Source organism: Gymnoscopelus braueri, assembly GCF_963280865.1.
Source record: "Gymnoscopelus braueri genome assembly, chromosome: 18".
Classification (NCBI taxonomy): Eukaryota; Metazoa; Chordata; class Actinopteri; order Myctophiformes; family Myctophidae; genus Gymnoscopelus; species Gymnoscopelus braueri.
Genome location: NC_137618.1, coordinates 32,737,844 through 32,761,553, shown reverse-complemented (window position 1 = coordinate 32,761,553; position 23,710 = coordinate 32,737,844). Strand labels below are relative to the sequence as shown.

Sequence of the window (23,710 nt, the reverse complement as noted above, 5' to 3'; positions counted from 1 at the left end):
CTTCTAGAGTTGGCTGTTCCGGGGGGGAAAATGTGCTTGTTTTTATTTTTTACATAATGTTTTTTTTAGTCTTAGAATCAGACTATTTTTTTTTTCTCCAAAAAAAATGCCACGTTTTGCAAATAACCAGGGTCTGGTATTCCTTTGATCCAGTCCGGGGGTTTCTTCTTCCCGCTCCTTGCTGCAGGGAGGAGCGAGCTGAGTGCAGCTGAGCTGAGCATCACACAGCCTGCATTCAAGAAGGAAACGGGCAAACACAGCACTTTTTTTTTTGTGACTTTCCGTAATGTTCTAGCCTTCCTGCTGTAATGTGATGTTACATATCTTGAAATGATATTTGATGTGGACTTCCTGAGAACGTTTTGTCTTTGAATCACCCCAGACACCCACGGACTCTGGGAATCCGTGCCCACTGAAGGGAGACAGACCCCCTCATTCCTACTTCCTGCGCCAAGCATCGTAAAGACATGGTTATTACGCCGAATCTGTGGTAAGAAGGCAAGCTTGTTCTCTATAATAATGCAATCTATGTTTCTGATCTGCGAAAAACACTGAGGCTAAAGTGACGATGGTTTATCTAACGTAGACGTGATGTTGATGCTTGTTTCAGCTTAACCCAAGGGGAGATCAGACCACAGCATCTCTCATCCTAGTGCATTTGCATCCCCTTTGAATCACCGTGGACCAGCGTTGCCATGTCCGCGTATTATAAGCCACTTTGGGCTTGTAAATATTGGTGGTTGCGGGTTTTTGGGCTTGTTTCCAAAGTGTAGTTGCTTATTTGGGCTTGTTTCCTATTGTTGTTTAAACCAGTGGTTCTCAAACATTTTCATGTCAAGGACCCCCAATTTAATATGTATTTGTGCCATTTGTACCCCCCCCGCCCCCCCCATACAAGATTTGTGTTGTTAAAATGCTTTAAAAATATTCCACATTTTCTCTAAGATTTGTTTTGAAAATAGCATATCTACAAGCTCACAATGCGTTGCGATGCGACGCGTTGTGAGCTTGTAGATCGGCTATTTTCAGTTAGCCAATGTATATAGGTTTAAAGGTCTAATTTTGGGCTTGTTTTCATAGACCTGGTCGCGTATTTTCCTCGCAAAACCTGGCAACACTGCCCTGGACCAGTCAGACACGACTGCCTAGCCACCACGGCTAATAGCTCGCTGTTGCTAGTCTGTCTGCCAGAGAAGGATGCTGTGTGACCCAGCACCAAACATCTCGATAAACTGGACCAACCAACAGCACAAAAACCGCACAAATAATTAAACCATGACCACTAAAACTATCATGTTGCGTTTAGTGGAGTATGTTAGCAAGATGAAACCGCCATCTTCAGTATCATTGACAAATGCACTGAGAGAGACCTCATTTATTAATGCGTCACTGAGTCTCTCCTTTTTTTTTACTTGATATTCTTCGTGCACATCTGTCTTGGTCACATAGAGTGTGACACGTGCCTTAACGTTATTGTTATTGGTGAAGCTGTTTGCACGTCATGATGCTCATAATCCATTAGTTAAGGCCATCCTATGCCAAGATCATAATCATAACTACTACCAGAAAGTTAGCCAACTAACCAATGAAGGAATGTTCAATATGCGTAGATTCTTTCTGAGCTGAAGGTCATTCGGTGACTTTGCAGTTGTTTAAAATATACCCTGAACCACATCAATCAAAGACAGCACTACTACTACAAAATTGTTATGCAATTACAATAATGCCCTGGTTCCTTGGTCTTCATTGAGCATGCATGGTCTAGATCTGATGGTCCCTCCTGCTGTTCTTGTTTCATTTAAATGAAATATTTGAGTTTAGATACCTTATCCCTTGACAGAGAGAGAGAGGAATTAGGGCTAGACTCACTTTAAAGCTTCAAAAGTTCAAATGTTGACTAAATGTTTGACCTAATGTGCATATAATATCTTAATGTTAGAACAGGTCATATACTCATTGACTAATGAGCTGAAACATTAAAGGTGTATGCCCAAGGTCTATGACTCACATGTACTTTATTTCTAACTAAGCATTCTGCTTAGGAATCATTTTGACTCAATCTGTCTTTGTCCTTCCTGGAAGAATGTGGTACAGAGAGACCCAATTCCTTTAAAATGGGCCTTGTTGTTATCACAACATGTGCAATCAGCCTGGCTTGTTCATTTAGAGCTGTGAAAAAGAGAGGCTTTGGAGAAATGTGCATCTCAAAGCTTCCAGATGTCACACGATATAGCAATTTAAGCTGCTATTGTGTGTTTAGATGGTTGAAACACTGCTCTGTTAATCAATATGCATTATTAGCTAGGTGTAAGTTCAGACACTTGCCTCGAACAGACACAAAGACCCTGTAATATGATCTGAGTCGGGACATGAGTCTGCTTTTGTCGGCCTACTTTAATTATGCAACAGAAAGGGACGATCAGCAAAGTTGGTGTAGAACACTGTGGTCGATAATGTGATATTGCAGGTGCCGTGTACCTGGGAAGGCATCTGGGGTATACATTGCCAACATGAACATCACTCCTTCCCTGCTAAATAACACTCATGCCTAAATATTTAACATGTTTGAAAGAGGGGAATGAATATTATGCGTATAACACTTTTCAACTGGCTGTGGATGAGATTCAACCTCGAGGTAGATGTGTAGACTAGACTAGAGAAGGCTGATAAGAATGTCCGGCATGAGGCTTGAACCACGTGTTCTCAACACACTCAACAACAATAATAACTATACAGAAGGCATTTGATCTCTCATCCTCTTACATTAATATCAAAGCCGTGGCATGTTTTGGCATTAAGTGTCGACAGCTGCATGTCGTGTTGGGTATCCAGAGAATTTATAGTCTGCTTGTAATCTTCTTTAGTCCTCTAAAATGGCATGGCATGGCACAGTAAATGTGGAATTTCCTAATGCTGGCATTTTTGCAGGCCTGGAACAAGGCTCCTGACCACATATCTGAATGTAATAGCCTTCAGTACAAAGCTTCACTGCTTCAGCTAAGAAGCCTGTTTCTGAAGGTTCTTCCTGGTGGTTTAATGCAAGAAACATGATCCTATGTGATCCACACTCACTATTATTTGTAAGTGTTTAACCTATTTAAAACATTTTTAAGGGCTTTTTGCCAGGACTACCACAAAAGTCCTTCTTACTTAACTTTTCTCTTACTTCATTGTCATATTGCCATGCCATACTGTATGGAACATATTAAATGTGACAGAGCCATACAGAGTTCTATGTACTGTATTAGTATATGCCTGCATGTACAAATGACAACTTGTACCAACCAATCAATATTATAATCAGCAAAATATTGCCAGTACAAAGGCAAACCAGTTGGGTTCATAAACATCTCTAAAATATTTAAATTGATTGATTGAATACTTTATTAACAAGATTATTAACAGTACAGATAGTACAGTCAATAGTTTTGTTATAAGGATAACACAAAAAGCCCCAGGGGCTTGTTTCCCTTGTGGTCCATTGTAACTAAGGATTATCATAGAACCAAATGCATTTTAATTTCATTTGCATGATTTCCTTCCCAGAACCACTTGACTATCACACTGGACCCAACAGGAAATACGCTTTAACGCCTTGATAATACATCAGACTATTCAGCTGTAAAGAGGACAGCATACAGAAATTAGAAATGAGAGCAGAATAATTCACTCACTCAACTCCAGAATCACACATGCCCTGCCTCACCTGCTGTTCTAATCAGAACCAGAACATTTGCTCTAGTTTCTTTCTCACCTACACTCTCTCCTTCTCCACTTTCCTGCAGTCTGTCTCAATAGAGACACACAGGAAAACAAAAACACATGCACGCACGCACACGCACGCACGCACGCACGCGCGCGCGCACACACACACACACACACACACACACACACACACACACACACACACACACACACACACACACACACACACACACACACACACACACACACACACACACACACACACACACACAAGTTATTGCACTTTCCACTCTTTCATAAAATAAGAACTGCAAATTATCGGTAAGTCGTCATCCACTGCTTCTGCCAGGTCATTAGCGCCATTTACTCAGCTGTTTTTAATGGCAAGTTTCTGCAGTTTTCAATTTAAGCCTGATGATGCTTTGAATTGTGCGAGGAACTCCCTACTTTTGATTATGTATCGATTTACTTAATTGCAAAAGGATAAGGCTAGGCTACCACAGTTTCTGGAGGGCAGATACTTAATTATGAGTCTTGCATCATCCATTCTGAATACAGGAAACCCCTAAAAAATGTGGTTGCTTTGTTGAGTTTGCTGGACCGTGAAATGATGTTGAGATGAGGTGGAGCTCATTTTATGTGTGTGATTTGGCTGAGAGGACATTTGGGGTGAACAAAAGAGACATGGACATCCTGCGTAGTAGTCTAGTCATTTCATGGAAGTAGGATTACACAACTTCTTGTTCCCGGCAGCTTTGTGTAAAATTAAACCTTTGCTGTGCGTTCTGTCAACATAGGCTACTTAAAAAAACGTTAAATCAGGAATAGGGTAACCTACTATATATTACTGAAACACAAATTTACTTACAACTAAGATATGGAAATAATATATATATGTCTATATATGTCTGTCCAGCACTTTGATCCCACACAAAATATCTTTATGTATGTATCATTAAAGTGTTTAGTGTAACATATATCCACATCCACACATATATAACCAGGATTTTCATGTAGCTTATCATAAAAATGCACAGGTTAAAGCAGGTCTAAATATTTATCTTAAATATTGCAAATCTTAATTGTGACCCTTTTATAGTATTATATATTTGTTTTACTTTAGTCAGAAAAATCCAATGATGTGGATCTTTGGCCTCATGTGGCTGGCCTGTGACGGCTATAATCTATGACTCGTTGTCTATGACAGTGTTTCACCAAACAAGCTCTAAGGTGGAGGCAGACACGTGTTGTGAGCTTGTAGATCGGATATTTTCACTAGTTTGGGTCCCGGGGAGACATCAACTTGCTCTTTTGGGAACCACTGGTCTATAATATATCTCTGACGTACAGTATGACTCAATTCTTTGGCACGGTTTCAGCCCGATCAGAGCCCCATTGACTTCCATTATTAAATTAAATTAAATCAAAATATAAAAAATAGTACAAAATATATGTGAAAAACCTTTTAGTCCAGCTGATCGTTTCAGTTCCAGATCAAGTGGTTGCCAAGATCAGCTCGGGACACACACACAGACAGGCAGACAGACAGACAAAACGACCCTCTGATAGACAGCTAGCAAATCGCTATACATTATCTCTGTAGTCATAGGATCAAGACGTATCTGTCACATTTCTCGTATTCCATTCCGATTGGCTATGATTGGCTTCCAAAGGTTGTGGGGGTGGCAGTTTTGCTCAAAATGCCACACATCATGAATGCAGCGTCAGGATTGCTGGGAAACTTTGCACGGCACATTCCCATTAAGCCTGGCCAAGGAAGAACCTCCATCCTGAATTTTTCAAATCTCCTCATGGTGGCGCTACAACAGCCCACTTCACATTTTGGCCCATAACTCTTGAACTGTGGGTGACGGTCGTACAATTAATATCTTCTGTTAGATTTCTGCTGAACCTATGACACCATTAAAAGTAATCTATCGTAAGGTATTGGTTCAGTGGTTCTGTTAAGTGGGGAGACGTGAAAACACCCTTAAAAATGAAAGTGCCAGGAGATTAACAATTGTGAGATCAAATCATTTATTATCCTTAAACTAAGTATACAATTATTTATGAGCCTAGAAACTATTAGAATGAATTATCAAACAAACAATAAAGATACTACACCAGATATATATTACACTTCTTTCCCTGGTTCCTTGGATCATGAGGCAACTTATAGGCTCTGTTTGTGCCAGATTACATTTTCTGCCATAGTGTGTTAACACACCTTTTGCTACTACTCCTACAGATTTTGTCCAAAACTCACCCAAATCGGTACACTTAATCCCTAGGGTCATGTGATCAAGAAGTCAGATTTTTCAGATCCCATTCCAGGTGGCTATGACCAAAGTTTTCGGGCCCTGGGTAGGCAAGCTGGCCTGGCGGAGACCTGTGCTCCGAGGAGCACACTTTTCAAGTTCATTATGGAACTATTTAATCTGTCTTTTATGGTAGACACAGTAAACAGTGTACAGTGCAACTTCTTACCAGCTGGTTAAAGTAGCACCTCCACATTTTATCACCTCTCTGCAGACAGAATGAGATGCTTAACACTAATGAGCTTTCATTAAAGGTCTTAATTGTTATGGCACTATGTGGTGAATATAAACTTCACAATATAAACCAATATTCTTTAATTTACCATTCACACTGTGTCCATTTTGCCCCTATTTATCTCATGGCCTTATATTGGGTCATCTAGCCTATTTGAAGAGTGAATGTTGTCAGGTTTGGGTTGAAGACATTTTGTGCTAGTATCATTGTCACTTCAGATTCCTTTTCATGCACTGTACATTTCAGAATATTCTCCATGCATGAATCATATTTTGAAAAAAGAAAACCCGGGTCTGAAGTTTGGTCATCATCATCATCATTTGCACTAGCTGGACTTAAACTCTTTGACAATAGTATTTGAGATATCATTTTAGATAACGACACAATACTTGAGGGAGCACAAGCTGAATCAAAAGGGGTATTTTTCAAACAAGCTTACATAAGCAGAGTGGCCTCAATGAGAATTCTGCATTTTTCACCAATCACTGAGGAAGTGTAGAGATTTTTCACTTCTGTCTTGGTCATGTCACATGTGCATGTGTTCCACACACTGCAGCATAAACGCTATCTTTATTGCTCTGCCCCAGGTTCGCACTTATTTAATGTTGACACGAATGGAACAAACCAAATGTAATGATCACTTATTGACAAGAGAGAGACAAGGACATCTCACCAGTCCTTGGCTCCCAGTGAAGCGTAGAGTTTCAATTTCTCATTCGTCTTCAAAGCCCTGAACCGTTTAAATTGTGTATTGGTATTGTGGGTCTCTTACGTATATGTCACAGGGAAAATGGCATTCCAGGGAAATTGACAGGGGAGCGCTTGTTTTATAGGCACGGGGCGGTGCTGCGAGGCGGGGCTTTGATGCGAGGACGACGACCACAACAACAACATACTAACCAGGAAGCTACGCTAGGGGAACGCTGAAAATAAAATGGATAATATGAGAGAAATACTCAAGTAAAGTACGAATACCTCAAAATTGTACTTGAGTAAATCTACTTTGTTACTTTGCACCACTAGTACAAGCCTCAGTGGCGCACTTCGATAATCATTGGACTCCCCACCCACTACCACTGGGAGCCGGGGTTTGACTCCAGCTTGGGACATTACTTTTTCAAACAACCGCGGACTACTTTTTTTTCGCTGATAAAGTATAGTTTTGGACCATGACGGAAGGCGCTCCGACTTAGCAGACCTTGAGGCCGAGGAGTCGCGCCCGAGCGCCTCCAGGCGCGAGTGCCCGCGACGACCGGCCGATGGTCTGCTAGTCGACTTAAGCGCCGTCCGAGTTATGTACCGATAGGCACAGAATCGTAAATGATGTTGTGTGGGGACTGCGTTTGCCCCAAGTGCCACTCACTGCACTAACATAGCCCGCCAGGCCCGCCCCCTGGAGTGTGTGTGTGTGTGTGTGTGTGTGTGTGTGTGTGTGTATGTGTGTGTACACGCGCGCGTGTGCGCATGCGTGTGTGCGTGCTGGTTTGTGCATGTGTGTGGTGTGGGGCTCATGTCTGGCTTGCATTGCCCTCTAGCGTTGATTCTACAGAATTGCATGAGGGGCATGAAAACAAGCGTACCCCTTTCAATTTCCCTGGAATGCCATTTTCCCTGTAACATATACACCAATGTTCCAGCTCTAGGTCACTCAGATCTGACAATCAGATGTATCTGAGGATTCCACGGTGCAACTCAGTAAGGATGTGTGACCGTGCCTTCTCTGTGTTGGCACCGAAGTTGTGGAACAACAAACCCCCCTTGAGCATCAAGTCTGCCTCCACATTGGGGACAGAGCTCAGATCTATCATGTTTTGTGTTTGACTGGTGTGTTTTTTTCCCATCAATCTGGCAGAAGCTGCCGTTTGTCTCTGTGCTTAGAGGCCTATAATCACAGTGGTTGGATTTAGAAGATTAAGCTGATGAGTAATCCAGGTGGAGATGCTACAACATGCTAACTAGCATGTATAACTGGCTGTATGGAACCCCGTAGCTCTCTCATGTACTGTAGACGGCTCGTCACGTGTCTGTAACTCCCAGAGCTCAAGGAGGAATGCACCCACTGGCACCTTAATGTTTCCCCGCTTGGACTCACAGTTTACTGGAGTCATTGTATATGTAGAGCTGCTATGTTGGAAGGTATAGAGACCACGTTTTATATTATTATGCAAAACCTAGGTTTTGTTTCCACTGGCAGTGATTAGTAAGAGTGCAAAATGAGAGTAGGCTACTGGAATTCATTGTGATGCACTGAGATATAGACTATAGCAGCAGCAGTGTGATGAAACATGATGTCGGTATTAAACTGAGGTATACTGCTGAGCAAGTTGTAGTTGTATTTATCTATTCAGTTCATCTGATCCATTCACCCTACATTTTGTAAAATGCATTTATTGTACTCATCTTAGCCACTCAGGTGCAGTTTCAGGTTACTTAATTTGTACCTAGGGTAGATTTGGTTTGCAGTAGACAAGGCATCCACCTTGATATACATTTTACAAACTAGAAATGGGCGCTTCACAGAGTGCATATCTCTGTCATGTCGGGTGAACTATCCAGGTCTGTTTAAGTAGTGGGTTGCAGGCAGCCATCAGGACCTGAGGAAGCTGTGGGAGGAAATAGAGTTGACATATACGGTTCCACTTTTCAAATTTTTGGCACCCACTATGTGCAGAAGTGAAAGGACTTTTCGAGGAGATTGGATTATGTAATTGGATGTTGCATGATATACAGTATTGTGTTTTTCAACACGTTCTCACAAATAGCAGTCCTGTGATGAATTGGGGAGGGAAAATTACAGAGCTGCAATATCTAATGATTTGGGGTGCAAAAGTAACGCATTGGGAGTAGGCTAGAGCTTCAAATAACACCCAAAATAGTGTCTAGAACAGCAAGCTTGTAGTGAGTCTGACTAAAAGTAGTGAGTTGGCGTGCTTGGTCTGCAATCCCAAGCTCATAGGATCGAATCTCACAGTGTTTCTTTTTCCACTCCAAAGCAGAGTTTTTGTGAGGTTAAGGTTAGGGTTTGGGTAATCTCTCAAGGCAGATTCAGCAATTTCTTTTTGGGTTTGAGACTTTGAGTTAAGGCCAAGTCTTAGTGCTGCTGAAAGAGCTGCAAAATGTGAGAACGGGTTGTTCCTTGTAAGAAATAGACCCCTCCCACACATCCCACACCCCTCCCTTCGAATTTGGGGTCTACGTCTGCTCCCGACAATTTATGTAGATTATAGCCGATTATTACTAATCTTGCAGAGATAACAATCCAGAAAAATAGACAATTCATTTATTTAGACTAAATAAGTCTAATTAAGTTTAAAAAAATAAAAAATAAAGATTGCTTCTATAGGATCTGTGCAATGTTGCTACGTCTTTTTCATCTGAGTCATGGCTGCTGGAACACAGCTATTTTTATGTGCTGCTTTGTTCTACACCTTGTGACTGTAAACCTCCATCCAGAAGGAAGCAGCTGAAATTCACTGTGCAAAGGGTGGGCGTCGTCATTTAAAATCAAGCTGCTTATCCACTGTGAATGTCTGGTGTACAGGGATGCTGTGTTAACCCATTCAATCTGGGAACGCATCTCTGTCATTTTAGAAGCGAACATTTGTAAAATATTTTGTTCCAGGGACCTCCAGAAGCAAAGATTTGAGTTACAAATGTTCGCTTTAAAAAATATACGTTCAAAGATTTGCACACATTTTCAGGATTTTTCAAAAATAGCAAGCTCATAGTGCGACACTTGGTGCCGTGCTATGAGCTTGTATATCTGCTATTGTAATCTAAAATTACAAAGATGCGTTCCCGGTTTTAATGGGTTAAGCTGTGCCCTCTAAACCAGTGCTTCTGAAACATTTTCATGTCAAGGACCCATGGATTAAGGTTCCCAGTCACCACGACTGATTTCAGTCATTTGGATTCCATACTAAGTCAGCATGTCTTCTATGGAAGCATGCCATGCACCGAAAATAGGCTGTCTACGAGCTTACAACACGTCGTCGCACTGCGACAGGTTGTAAACTTGTAGATAGCCTATTTTCGGTTATTTGTTATTTTAAGATTGAAGAGTATTTGAAGTGATCAAACTAGCAACAGAATGCATGTTCAATCTTCCAGAAAATCTTAATGATCTCAGATATTTCATAAAAGGCAAAGGTTAACCCTCTGGCGTCTGGCATTGTGTTTTAATATACAAAATGACTATCATTTGCAGACTTAGAACATCAATCTGCAATTTATTCAACAGGTTGGCTGTATGGCTACCAAAACACCATACTTCTACATATTCTGCTAATTGTTTATGAAACACACCGCTAGTGTGGGGGGGCTCCCTTCACGCTGTTTCACAAATCGCATATTAGGACTTGGCCTAACAAAATTCTTTCAGTCGTAGGCAATGTTAAAAGGGAGGCATTTGTTCCTCAACATGCGAATATGTTTCAGTCAGGAAAAACCTTTGCCCTGCATTTTTCACATCTGCCTTTTATAGCGCCACCAGGAGGCCAACTTATGTAAAACAAGTTTTTTGATATTACTCCTTCAGATTTTATCCAAATTTCACGCAAATCGGTACACATAATCTCTATAGTCATGTGATCAAGACGGATCTGCTTGATTTTTCATATTCCATCCTGATTGGCTAAGATTGACATCTAAAGTTTGCAGGAGTGGCCCATTTTGAACAAAATGCCACAAATCATGAACGCAGAACGCGAATTCCGAACATTGGTGGCCCACAATAACCTACCTGACCTGGCGGAGATCTGCGCCTAGGAGCACTTTTTCTGGTTTTGCTTTAATTCATGAGGACCCCAAAATGTACCTAAAAAGTATTTGGCTGCGGACCCCCATCTGAAAAGAGTTTGTGCCAGGGACCCTCATAAGAGAAGATTTGTGTAAAGAATCTTCTATATTATTTCACATTTTCAAAATGTTTTCAAGATTTTTCAAAATGTTTCAAAAATAGCTGATCTATAAGCTCACACCGTGTCGCTCGCATCACAACGCATTCTGAGCTTGTAGATCGGCAAGTTTTTTATTGGCAAAGTATATCATTGGGTTAAAGTGGTTAAACCGATTGTGATGCTATATTAACACATTTTGGTGGGGATCCCATGGAACCCCTTCAAGGACCCCTGGGGGTCCCCGGATCCCACTATTTATTTATATATATGTCTTTTATTGTTATTATGGTATACCATAGTACAATAATCTTTACTGTTTTTCAAGCGCTTCCTTTAGGTCAAGTAGAGTGGCTCTTTTAAATAGGCTAGTGGAAAGCCAGTATCTGAATGGATTTATGCCTTAAGATGAGATCCTAGTTGGCTTAAGGCAGGGATGATGACGTGGTTAAAGGATCTGAATTATAGATAACAGTGTGTGAGTATGCAGCAAGGTGTATATACTCGCCTGTGTATAGATGCATGCTAGCTCACCCTCAAGGGTGTGTTCTCTAGCTAGTGCATGTATGCGAAAGCTTAGCAGATGCGTCCTGTTGTTGAAACAGGGTACCCCCCATCCTGAATCAGCTGTTCTTAAGAAAACAGACCGGTCAGTAGTCAGTAGTGAATTATGGCGAGGCTACACACAATAAAACAGCATAGTAACACCCCCCCTGGGAGTATGGTGAGAACAAAGCCTACTTTACTCTTTCAGCATGTATGTTGCAATGTAAGGCGCTGTCCACATGTTTAGTTTATTGGTCCAAAAACGTATATGTCCACCATTTTTTGGGTTTCAATAATATGACTTTTCTGGTAGACCTCCACAGAAATTATAGAAAAATAAAAATATGATATCATACAGAAGTCCAGTGATGGTCTCCAATTTCTCATTAGATTGAGGTGAATCAATGCATACAGTATGTGTGTCTCCCCCATTACAGTATCTAGCGGTCTATGTGCGATCAATACTGAGGCCTACTGACAGCTCACACAACAGACACTGCAGTCGAAGGACAGTAGTATTGCAAGTCTTTTGATACACAGTGAATGAATGAATGAATTAACGAATGAATGAATGAATACCTTTACACAGTGCTCTATTAGTTGGCTGATGAAGGGGCCTTCCCTGACGCCGTTTTACATAATATCTTATACCAGAGACTAAAGCCAATGGAGGATTTTTAAACCGAATGGGCTAATACTGTAGTAAGTCATATAATCATTTGTTATTCCATGAACAGTGCCTTCTTGTAATATAGCGAAGCTAATTTATGCTCGCCTCAGTTGTCACTCCTGTAAGTGTACTTACTGTATGCCCAGATGCTACATATATTGATTCGGTATCCTCACATATGGGCCATCATTATCATAATGGTAATTAGATGTTTAAGGATTTTATGCTCTAAATGCAGTGACCTCAGTTTTGTGCAGAGGATACTCTGATTGCACTCATAAATTAACTCATCTAGCACAGTGCCACACGACTGGGCCAGACCATAACTGAGGTTGAATGGATACAAATGTTAATTAGCCGCCCTGTGTCTGGTCCACGTTTGTTCCAGCCTACCATAAAGCTATAGTGTAAACCTAATACTATACCATTTTGACCTGAGGCCGATTTCTGAAAAACTTCAAATCTTTATTAATTTAGTTATTACACACAGAGGTGGCATACCAGTGAGTCAATATACAGTTTATTGACTTCAGGACTAAGATTAGGAGGCGATCGTATTTTAGGCAATCCCTGGTGTCATTGATGAAGGGCTTATTCAGTAATGCCTCCTATAATGAGAGGAGGGTTTCTAAGAGTGCTACCAAAAATAACTTCCTTGCCTCCTGATCCTGTTTCTGCTAGCTAGAGTAGCATACAGTATTTAGATCGGCGAAGATCTTTCTCCATAAGCAAGCTTGCAGGGGCCATAAGTTGCTCACCCCTAGTTTCGTCACTGGTACAAAACAACCATCGTGCCACCATGCAATTGCTGCACAGTCTGATGATGCCAATGATGATGTAATGAAGGTGAGATGGAAGCGATGCCTTAACATGCCGTAACACATTGTGTTTCAGATGAGCGCTGTGTGAGAGTGGAGGAAGTGTGCTACTCAGCTGCCTCAGAGGATGCTCCAAACCTGCTCCTCCTAGTGCTGCTGAGGAGGAAGGACTCCAGGGAGCTGCCATGTCACACCACCACCCCCACTACCAGCGTGGCCCCCACGGCCGCACCATGAGCTCTGAGGAGAGGAGCGCTGCGCCCATCAACAAAGCCTTCACGCCCACACACAAGAGCGCATCATCCTCTTCCTCATCCCCTCATGCCCGTGACAGCCGGCAGGTGAGTGCCAGTGCCACACAGTCCGCTGCACTAGGATCAGTTTACACTAGGGATGGTAGTGCTACCAACCACCGCGGTCAATCGTAACAGCGCTGCAGTGAAAGTGAGGCAACGGAGGACAGGATTTCAGGGCTGCTGCAGTCTCCTGCTAGAATGATTCACACTGTCGGTTCTCCTGAGACTGGTTCTGCAAAAGGAAAACCGACAGACAGATCAACAGACGACACGACGAATGTACAGAACGATATAATGTAGGAATTGTTAAGGAGATAGTGAAAATTACGCTTAAATAAATCATTAATTGAACATTTAATATAAAACTATTGCAGTTAGTGTATGTTTCAACGACAGAGATGTTTATAAAAAAAACTGCTTTTCATTACCTGGCCTTAACATTTGAAATATTTTGGAGTTTGCATTAGTGCATTTATGCAAAAAAACAACAACAAACAAACAGAGGTATTACTTTATGGAATGCAATAAGTCCCCTGCTATTTTGAAGAGGAGCCATTTTTCATCAATCCTGTGTGTGTGCGTGTGTGTGTGTGTGTGTGGCTGAGTTTTGTGCTCAAGTAGATAAAGCCCAGCTAAGCCGTAGTAAACAATGAATTAGTTACACTCCTATTTCAGTACGGCTTACAGGACGGTGGCTTAAAATCTTAACCCCTGCAGCCCACCATTTGAAGCCCACCCGCCCTCACCTCAGTTGGCTGCTGTGTCACCGTAGCCACGAAGTAACAGAAACAGGACACTGCGCTGGAATCTGTGACATCACAGCTTTTCCGTTGCTGCCGGGTGATGAATATTTCATGAGGGACAGGTGCTCTGCTGAGCATGTGGTATGCTCTGGTACGCCGTATGGGAGATGTTGCCAGATTTTGCAAGAGAAACAAGCGGTCAGGTCTACGAAAACAAGCGACTAGGTCGCATGATCACACAGACAGGGGCGTACCCAGCAAAATGAGTTAATATAGCATCAAAATCAGTTTTACCACGTTTACCTATATACATCGGCTATTTAGAAAAAAATCTTGTAATGTTTTATTTTATCTAACATTTTTTAAACACTAATCACAAAATATGTTCATATGGGGTCCACGGACCAATACAAGTTCATTTGGGGATCCTTGACATGAAAATATTTCATGCTTTAAACAACATTAGACCGCGACAACATTAGACCACTACCAATATTTACAAGCAACTTTACAGAAAAATAAACCCAAAGTCGCTTATAATAAGCAGACTTGGCAACATTATATGGGAGCCCAACTGCCGTAACCATGGGAGATGGCTTTCTTAAGAAGAATGGGGGGGGGGGGGGGCTTGATGAGGCAGATTGTTCCAAACCCTCTCCTTCATTGTTGTTACATAACAATTGTTACATAACAATTGCATGCATAACAATTCCTACTAAAGGTCACAAGGGTCACAAGGTGTAATATTTCATTTCCCCCAAACACCTTCTAATCTCAAAGACTGGTAATAGGCTGTTTGTTGATTCTTTCTTCTTTTAATCAGGTTTTTTCATGTGTTTAATTAAGTTGGTTACTAGGCAGGGAGCTAGGTAAGGTAAACAAACATAAATGATAATAATTTGTAAATGCAAAACAGTTTGCCCCGGATTAAGTCATATTGCGAGTTGAATTGGACATTAGCTCCTGAGTGCGGTACAGCTGTTCTGTCTAATGACTGAACCATGTTTGCTGAAAGCCACCATTGTCTGGTGGTAGATATGTTGCTCATTAATGCACAAATATCCTTTGATTTTGTTCAGCTGTGTACAGAGAAATGTAATTAAAGGTGCTCGTGCTGTAAGTTATATTTTTTGGTTAAAACAAAACATTGACATTGAGAGAGACACACACACGCACGCACGCACGCACGCACGCACACACACACACACACACACACACACACACACACACACACACACACACACACACACACACACACACACACACACACATTATACATTATACATACATATACACATTATATTTGCCTGTGTCCATGTTTGTTCCATCATGCAACATGGCTCATACATTTTAGCTTGCCTTTCAAAACAAGTCTAGTAATTATGGCCAGACCGTTACATCGGTCAGGCTGATAAACGATTAGAATGAGATATTTTGCATACAACATTTTGCACTATTTGATAAAATATCGGTCAAAACTCTTTGGGATCAGCATCGGACACAAAAATCTGGCATTGGTCAGGCCCTTACATCACTCAGTAAAATCCTCAACATATGCTGTATCATCTGTGTCGTGCACACTGTGTGTGTGTGTGTGTGTGTGTGTGTGTGTGTGTGTGTGTGTGTGTGTGTGTCTGTCTGTGTGTGTGTGTGTGTGTGTGTGTGTGTGTGTGTGTGTGTGTGTGTGTGTGTGTGTGTGTGTGTGTGTGTGTGTGTGTGTGTGTGTGTGTGTGTGTGCGCGCGCACACGTGTGTGTGTGCGTGGTGACTGTGGGCTCTTAAAGAAAAATGTACATCCTCCCCGGGGATCCCTGAGGAAGCAATACAAGATGTAGAGAAAAGCCGTGGGTGAGCTTGGCTGTGCCTCACTGTTGGAGAAAAAGTGAGTGGAGAGCATTTTGCCGGGGAAAGCCGTAATGAGTCCCAGCCCCCACTCTCAAATCAATACTTGTCACTTTCCCCTCTGCTGACGTCCACTGTATGTACTCTGGAGACCTTCACAAGTGCAATTAGAGGCACCACCTGCAGTAAGCTGACAGACAGACAGACAGACAGACAGACAGACAGACAGACAGACAGACAGACAGACAGACAGACAGACAGACAGACAGACAGACAGACAGACAGACAGACAGACAGACAGACAGACAGACAGACAGACAGACAGACAGACAGACAGACAGACAGACAGACAGACAGACAGACAGACAGACAGAAACACACTGAGATTGAGTAGATTTGCTGCAGGATTCATAGTATAGTCTGTCATAAGACTTTTCATGTTTATTCAGAATGTCGCTACAACATTCCAGTTGTGCATTAACTAGGGTTGAATATCAAGGGAAGATTCCCTTGATAGCACTTGGCTGGATTTATGACAGTGGGGAAATCAATAATCCGATTATCAAGCACCACGATTGTCGGATAATGGCTGTTTTGGTGGTAATGACCACACAACTCATTGATGGCAGATGAAAGAATGATGAAGCACAAGTACTCATTGTGAAATAAATCTGAAGTGTCTTTTATGTGTGAGGAGGTCTTTCCAATAACACGCTTTTATTCTCAGGCCTGGGTGTGTCCCAGTGTGGGACATAATGACACATTTGACACCACAGCAGTTTCCCACAGGGATTGGCCCTTACATAACATTTCTCTGTAGGTTGTTTCTTTGACCTATACGTCCTTCTTCATATTTCTATATACTTTAAACTTCTATGACATTTGGACATCAATTGGTTTCTGTCACAGATGGATCCAAAAGTGAAGTCACCGCCAGTTGTCTGTCACAACTGCTGCATAATACATAACCGTACTGTACAAACTGTACAAATGGATGCTGACTAACGCAGTTGTCTCTTCCGCTGTGCTTCAGCTATTAATGATTTATTGTGATACCTAGCTCTCTGTCATAGAGACTGTTACAATGGTACGTGTTTGTTCATACCAGAAGTCATGTCAGGACTAGATGTGGAACCACTGTCCGCATGGCAAGTGGTTTTACATCTTCAAGACCAAGACCAGTTGTCTCTGAAACAGCTACTTCTCCAGGCAACCAGGTTTATGAACGTTTGGCACTACAGGCCTGTTGCCTTTGTTACTGTATGTTTGCTATTGTTGTTAGTTAGAGTGTTGAGGAATCAAATTGATAATTTTTTTTAGTCGTATTTGAGATGTACTGTAACAAACACATCTTGAAGAGAAAACTTGCCCATAATAACTGTCCATACAGCATCAATATTAATAGTGCTTGCTTATGTAGACTGAAGTGTCCCTAAGGAGGGTTTGTCCTTTCTCCTGTCCACAGAGACCTTACCAGTAATAGTTTGATTCATTGCTGCATTACAGGGTCTACTGTGCCACAGTGAATGGCAGTGCACGTGGTGCATCCCATGAGATGACATTGATTGACACAAACATTTCGGTGCTGTCTGGAAGAAACCTTGTATCTCTATATTTCAACTTTTTATGTTTTTCCGAAAATGAACGCCCTACTTCTTCATACTACAGTGTAACACACATTTTTAAGCTTGTGATTAAAAATCAATACAATAGATCCATTGGAACAAAGGTTCTTTAAAATAATGTCTTAAAAGTAACAGTGTAGGAGATACAAGGTTTCCTAACGATATGATAGATTGTGTGATTGATCCGGTTGACCTTCAGATTACAGTGACCAGATGTCCCGGTTTGGCCGGGATTGTCCCAGTTTCTCAATTAAATGTCAAAAATAGCAACAAATACAAGCTCACAACACATCATGATGCAATGCGTTGAAAGCTTGTAGATCTTACGTGGTTAAAGGTCCCCATTAGATTATATGAAAATATAGTCTCCCTAGTACTTTAGATATAAATCACACTCAATTTACCATTTAGATTGGACTAGCTCTGGTCCAGAGCGTTAGCGAGTTCTCGCTAACGCTCTGTTAGGACTAGGAGCAGTGCTATTCCCATCATGGACTGAAAATTGGTAATTTATATTGACCAGATCTGCAGGTGAGAATTTAAAAGAATTTCTGTCTGGTGGACATATTAATTTTTTTTGCCCAAAAAAGGTATTATACAGAGAAGGTGGGCTCCTGAGATGTTTCCCACCGTGGAGAATAGTCTTTCAACAACACAAATCAGCCTTTGTTTTGACGAGTAGCTAAATTGTTTTCTTTATTTTTACTACAGTTGCAGACGTCGCACGGTAGTGGAATTTTCAGCCCATGGGAGGAGCACAGCGGTAGTCTATTATTTAACTGAACCCAGAGGATGTGATGTGGTGTCTGTAGGTTTCCAAAACTTGGAAATAAGAAGTTAAGTTAAGACTAATCTTTGGATTAGCATCTTTAAAGGATTCTTAGGTCAGAGCACTGGGTTGCCTCTGCTGTAACATAAGTCATCTAGTACCACATTGATTTATCAGTTTTGGACAGATAACTCTCTGCCCATTAAGCTATTAAAACATTCAGGAAGTTTGTCTGGAGGACGCTTATGGGTCCATTTCGTTACATTTGTACACTCTCAGAGTTAAATTAACGCTCAGGATTTGACAGTGTATTAGACTGTGCATACAGTGACGTTATCCCTATCACATAATGAAACCCAGCATGGAGATGGTTAACCTCTGTGTTATTGTGGCTTCGAAAGGGTTAGGGTTTCAAGCAGTGTTGAAAGAAGTACTCAGATTGTTCACTTTAAGAAGTAAAAGTATCAATACCACAATTTTAAAATACTCTGTAACAAGTAAAAGGCCTGTATTCAAAATCTTACTTGAGTAAAACTACAAAGGTATTGGCATCAATCTATACTTAAAGTACCTAAATAAAACTACTGAAACATTTTGAAAACAGCAGATCTACAAGCTCACAATGCGATGCGTTGAGCTTATACAGAACAGCTATTTGTGAATAGCCGAGGTATAAAATAATGCTTAATTGGTTGGTGTGTGTTTTTGCAGTAACAATCTAAATCTGCAAAGTAACTTGGAACCAAATCTGTCAAATAATTATAGTGGAGTAAAAAGTACAATATTAAGTTTAAAGAATAAGCAAATGTACCTCAAATATGTACTTAAGTACAGTACTTGACTAAATGTACTTACCGGTAGTTACTTTCCACCACTGGTTTCAAGTCTGCGTGGCCCATTTTCAGCAAGCGAGTAGGAGGACGGCTGCAGTGGGTGGGTGAGAATGACCTTATTACCAAACAGATTAAACAAGTTTCCTCTATTTTCACTCAGTCTAAAATGTCCTGAAAGCAGTGGGTAATAACAGTTGTAGCCAGGATGCTGGAATTAAAACCATTTAGGTGGCTGATAAGGTTGCGTACTTTAGTGAGTAACTGAACTATCGTTCAGAGCTTCTGTTCTCCACAAGAAACAATCCATATTTGGCTGGTGAATTAATCTGACATTTGGAATCCGGTTGTTTATGCTGGACGTAAGAAGGAGCAGTGTACTGTATCGTTTGCGGGCGGTGTTTTGTAAGGTAATACATTATTGGGCCCACAGATCTGCCACTTCTGATTCAGGTAGGAAGGCTTTGAAGGTGATGAATTGGCAGGCAAGCACACTTTGTTTGAACACACGTACTGTACAAATAGTGGGGAGGTACAACTATAATTGTATAATTGTATAACTATAATAATAACTGTATAACCACTTGAACCCTGGCATCCCTATTCTAGGGCGAACATTCGGCCAAAATAGGCGGCTGAAGAGACTTTGTGTAGAGGGGGAAGAAAAGAGCAGACCAAAAACAGAGCCCTTGAGGGAATCTGGTCAACTAAGTAATGTATATATTCGCCTCTATCCTAGCTGTGGTGTCATGATAACTCCTATGTCATTCCCCCAGGGAGAGGATTGTGTAATATGATGTCATCAATGTCCCCACCTGACTGCCGGCCATACTCTCCTAAAGAAACCCCTGTGTACTAAATTGCGAACCCAACAGAAGTGCAAACAGCCAAGTCAGGAGAAAGCTAATGGTGTGGAAATGCTGAGGGTGCATGGGAGAATCTGAATGGACCCGTTTTTTCTGGGATAAAATGTGGAGTATTTGTCAAAGAATAAAGAATTGTGAGTGTTGTTTCCTCTGTTCATCAGCATATAGGTGTGACTGGACCATGTCTGTTCTATTCTACACTTCTTGAAGAGTGCATCTGAGTAGATTATTTCTGACACACGATTGTCTGTTTTCCTTTTTTTTCTTTTTGGCATTCAATTCTAGGATGTTGACAACTGGGAAATCATTGAGGGGCTAAGAATCGGTCAGAGCAACGTCCAGAGGCCAGATAAACATGAGGGCTTCATGCTGAAGAAGCGGAAATGGCCCTTGAAAGGCTGGCACAAGGTAAGGTATCTGGGCTGAACACTACACTTTTTACTTGCTGGAATCGATGTATGTCGTGGAAAAACACTTTCAAATATAGCCGACTGTACGATGTTAAACAGTCTCCTCTCTCTATCTGCGTGTCTTCTTTCACCGCCGCTTAAATGTTTTTGCTGCCACTGGTGCTCAAGCAACTATGACTAACTTTTTTTAAACTATGGCTCAAAGTGCTTTTCAAGGACATTTCAACACAGTCACACAACAGAATCTGGCCAAGCAGGACAATAGAAACAGATATAGTTTTCAGTTTTGAACACAGCTTCAATCAGAATGTATATGTCATTTAAATCTGATTCAAAGACAGTGTAGTTCAGAGACTGTTATCTGCAATTCCCCAATTTGCTGTTCTTTTCTAACAATTTCTTATGTTCATATCCCTTTTTTTCTGCAGCGATTTTTTGTTCTGGACAATGGGATGCTGAAATACTCAAAGTCTCCCATTGATGTAAGTAACCCTGTTGATGACCTATGGGCTGAGAGACAGATCAGCACGGCCTAGCATCAGCCTGGCACAGCAGTGAGTCAGCAGGAACACTGACGAGGGTCACGACACGTAGCTCGTTGTGATTCAGCTCCCCGTGTCAGTCTGCAGGAAATCTGAAAAGTGGCTGACAAAAATGCTGCGTCCACACTAATTAGACGTGACCGCTCGTGGAGAACAAAACTGAAAATTGTTTTTATGGATCTCTGTGCACACTCATGACGCTTCCTGTAATTTACTGTGTTGCATAAATCCCGTAGTTTAAGTACAAAATGTATAGAAACACACACGCACACACATGCACACACACACATGCACGCACAAGCGCGCACACACGCACACACGCACACACGCACTCACACGCGCACACACACACACACACACACACACACACACACACACACACACACACACACACACACACACACACACACACACACACACACACACACAAACAAGGCAAGCTCTTGGCAATTCAATAATGAAAATATATGAATCCAATGACTTTTACATTTATGAAGAGTATCCACCAGTAATTTGTTGGTTTGCTCACACTGATTATATTTCATAACTTTAGGATTGATGCGCATTGGAACGCATGCCCCTCTGTGTATGCAATACCCATTGTACCCATTTTCAGAGTAGCCGTGGTACCCGTTGTTAGAGTAGTTAGGGCCCTATCTTGCCTTATCCCTTATGCTTATTTGTATTTTGAAAAACATACTAAAATAGTGAAAATAGTGTCCCAATTTAAATGGGACACATAGAGACAGACATACTCATTCCATGTTGACCAAACAAAATTGTTCTTTCTGATGTCTAAAGCCTGATTTATACTTAGTCATGGAGTGTCCCGCTCTGAAAATAGACAGATAGACAGAGACAAATAGTGCATTACATGGTACATACCATATATGCATATGTGTTTTTTCAATTTTAAATGGCATAATGCCCTCTCCGTTTCTGTCCTCAGACCCAGAAGGGTAAGCTGCATGGCTGTATCGATGTTGGTCTCTCAGTCATGTCCATTAAGAAGAGAGCCCGTCGTATTGACTTGGACACGGAGGAACATATTTATCACCTGAAGGTGAGTGTTGGAAGTGTTGTTATTACTAGGTCAATACAGATAGACAGTACACCAGCACCCACATGTCTTCATCGTTTGCGTCCTCCTCCTCCTCCTCCACATAGGTCAAATCCCAAGACATTTTTGATGCCTGGGTGTGCAAGTTGCGCCATCACCGCCTTTACCGGCAGAACGAGATAGTACGATCACCCCGGGATTCCACCATCCGAATGATTCCCCCTCCAGCTGTTACGGAGCCCCCTCAGCCAGCCCCCACTACAGTTCATGAAGCTAAGGTGAGTCCCCTGCCTCAGGTGCTCCAAATTGTTTCTAAAGGTCCTTACACACCGGGGGGCGATTTTTTCATGCGAATAATACGTTTTTTTAAAAACCTTATAAAGTCAATGCAAGCTTCCACATCAGTTTCGCGGAGCGAAAAAGCGTCTTTTATTTATTCTGACCGAGTCCGAATTTTGCGTATATTCGCATAATCGCCGGTGTGTAATGACCTTTAGTGTTCTGGTGAGAATGTCTCATTTGACATTTTGCCAACTCGTTTGTACTAAACTTACTATTGGTTATACATTCTAAGGAGCAGTGTCCTTAGTCCACCAAGATGTTTTTTTCCTAAGTGCAGCGTATGTTTTCAATTGTTTACAATGGGAGTGCCGTGTTTTTGGAAACACCAGCATGGTGGCGTGGTGCTGACAGTTTTTTTCTATTTGTTTTGCCCTGGCACGTTCACATGTGGCGTTTCTATCTGTCAGGGTGAGAGTAGAACAGGATACTGGTGACACAAATGAACCATAATCACAGGGTAGGTGAGACAAGACCAGGCAACAACTGAAGACAGGAAACACAAGACCATTAGTTCAAAATAAGATACAAGAACAACCTTACAGATTTTAATATAAAACAGAAGGAGAATAATGAATATGTTAGCAAGCAAATACTGTATACCGGTATACATAGTGCAAATAGTGGTCACTATTATGTGGTGAACAGTTCTGCCATAAACATTGATATAATTTCAAAATGCAATTTATGGCATGGGGCGGGGGTAGTAATGTCCCAAAAAATACTGTATGTGCCCTGTTGTTGAGTGGGTATTTACAAATTAAAAGACAGTTGACCTGGCAGTTGGTTCATTGACCAGAGGTCTGATAGCCTGAGGGAAAAAGCTCTTTCTGTGTATCTCTGTAGTGGCTTAGTGACTCTTGTCCCTGTAAACTTAATGCATGTTAAATGGTCAGAAATTATTGCAACAGAAAGAAACATTTTACATACCTATATGACAAAGATTGGAAGCAGTGGAAGTAATAAGTCCCATCGTTTGAGCTGAAGTAGTTTTCTAAACATTTGAAACTTCCTGTGAGTAGCCTCCTGCTGTGAGTAAAGTGAAATTGTTCATTCAAGAGGGATATCACATTGAGATTATAGGATTCCATTGGCCTGTTCCTATTGGAAGCTAGTGTTACAAACCAGCCGACATGAAGGAGGAAATTAGATTCAAAGTATAGGAGATGACAGACTTTACATGATCAGGGAGGAGTTTCTCT

General features: G+C 41.4%; 1 protein-coding gene across 4 annotated transcripts in view; it reads left to right on the top strand.

Moving 5' to 3' along the window:
- Positions 1-208: 208 nt before the first annotated feature.
- osbpl6 (oxysterol binding protein-like 6) overlaps positions 209-23,710 on the top strand; it is a 46,199-nt gene continuing 22,697 nt past the window's right edge. For all 4 annotated transcript variants that reach the window (XM_080456857.1, XM_080456858.1, XM_080456856.1 and 1 more), the window contains exons 1-6: positions 209-490; positions 13,264-13,528; positions 20,443-20,565; positions 20,996-21,049; positions 22,059-22,172; positions 22,277-22,447. In XM_080456857.1, coding sequence (XP_080312983.1) covers positions 13,373-13,528; positions 20,443-20,565; positions 20,996-21,049; positions 22,059-22,172; positions 22,277-22,447 — 618 coding nt within the window. In that variant the 5' untranslated portion in view covers positions 209-490; positions 13,264-13,372. The remainder of the gene's footprint in view (positions 491-13,263; positions 13,529-20,442; positions 20,566-20,995; positions 21,050-22,058; positions 22,173-22,276; positions 22,448-23,710) is intronic.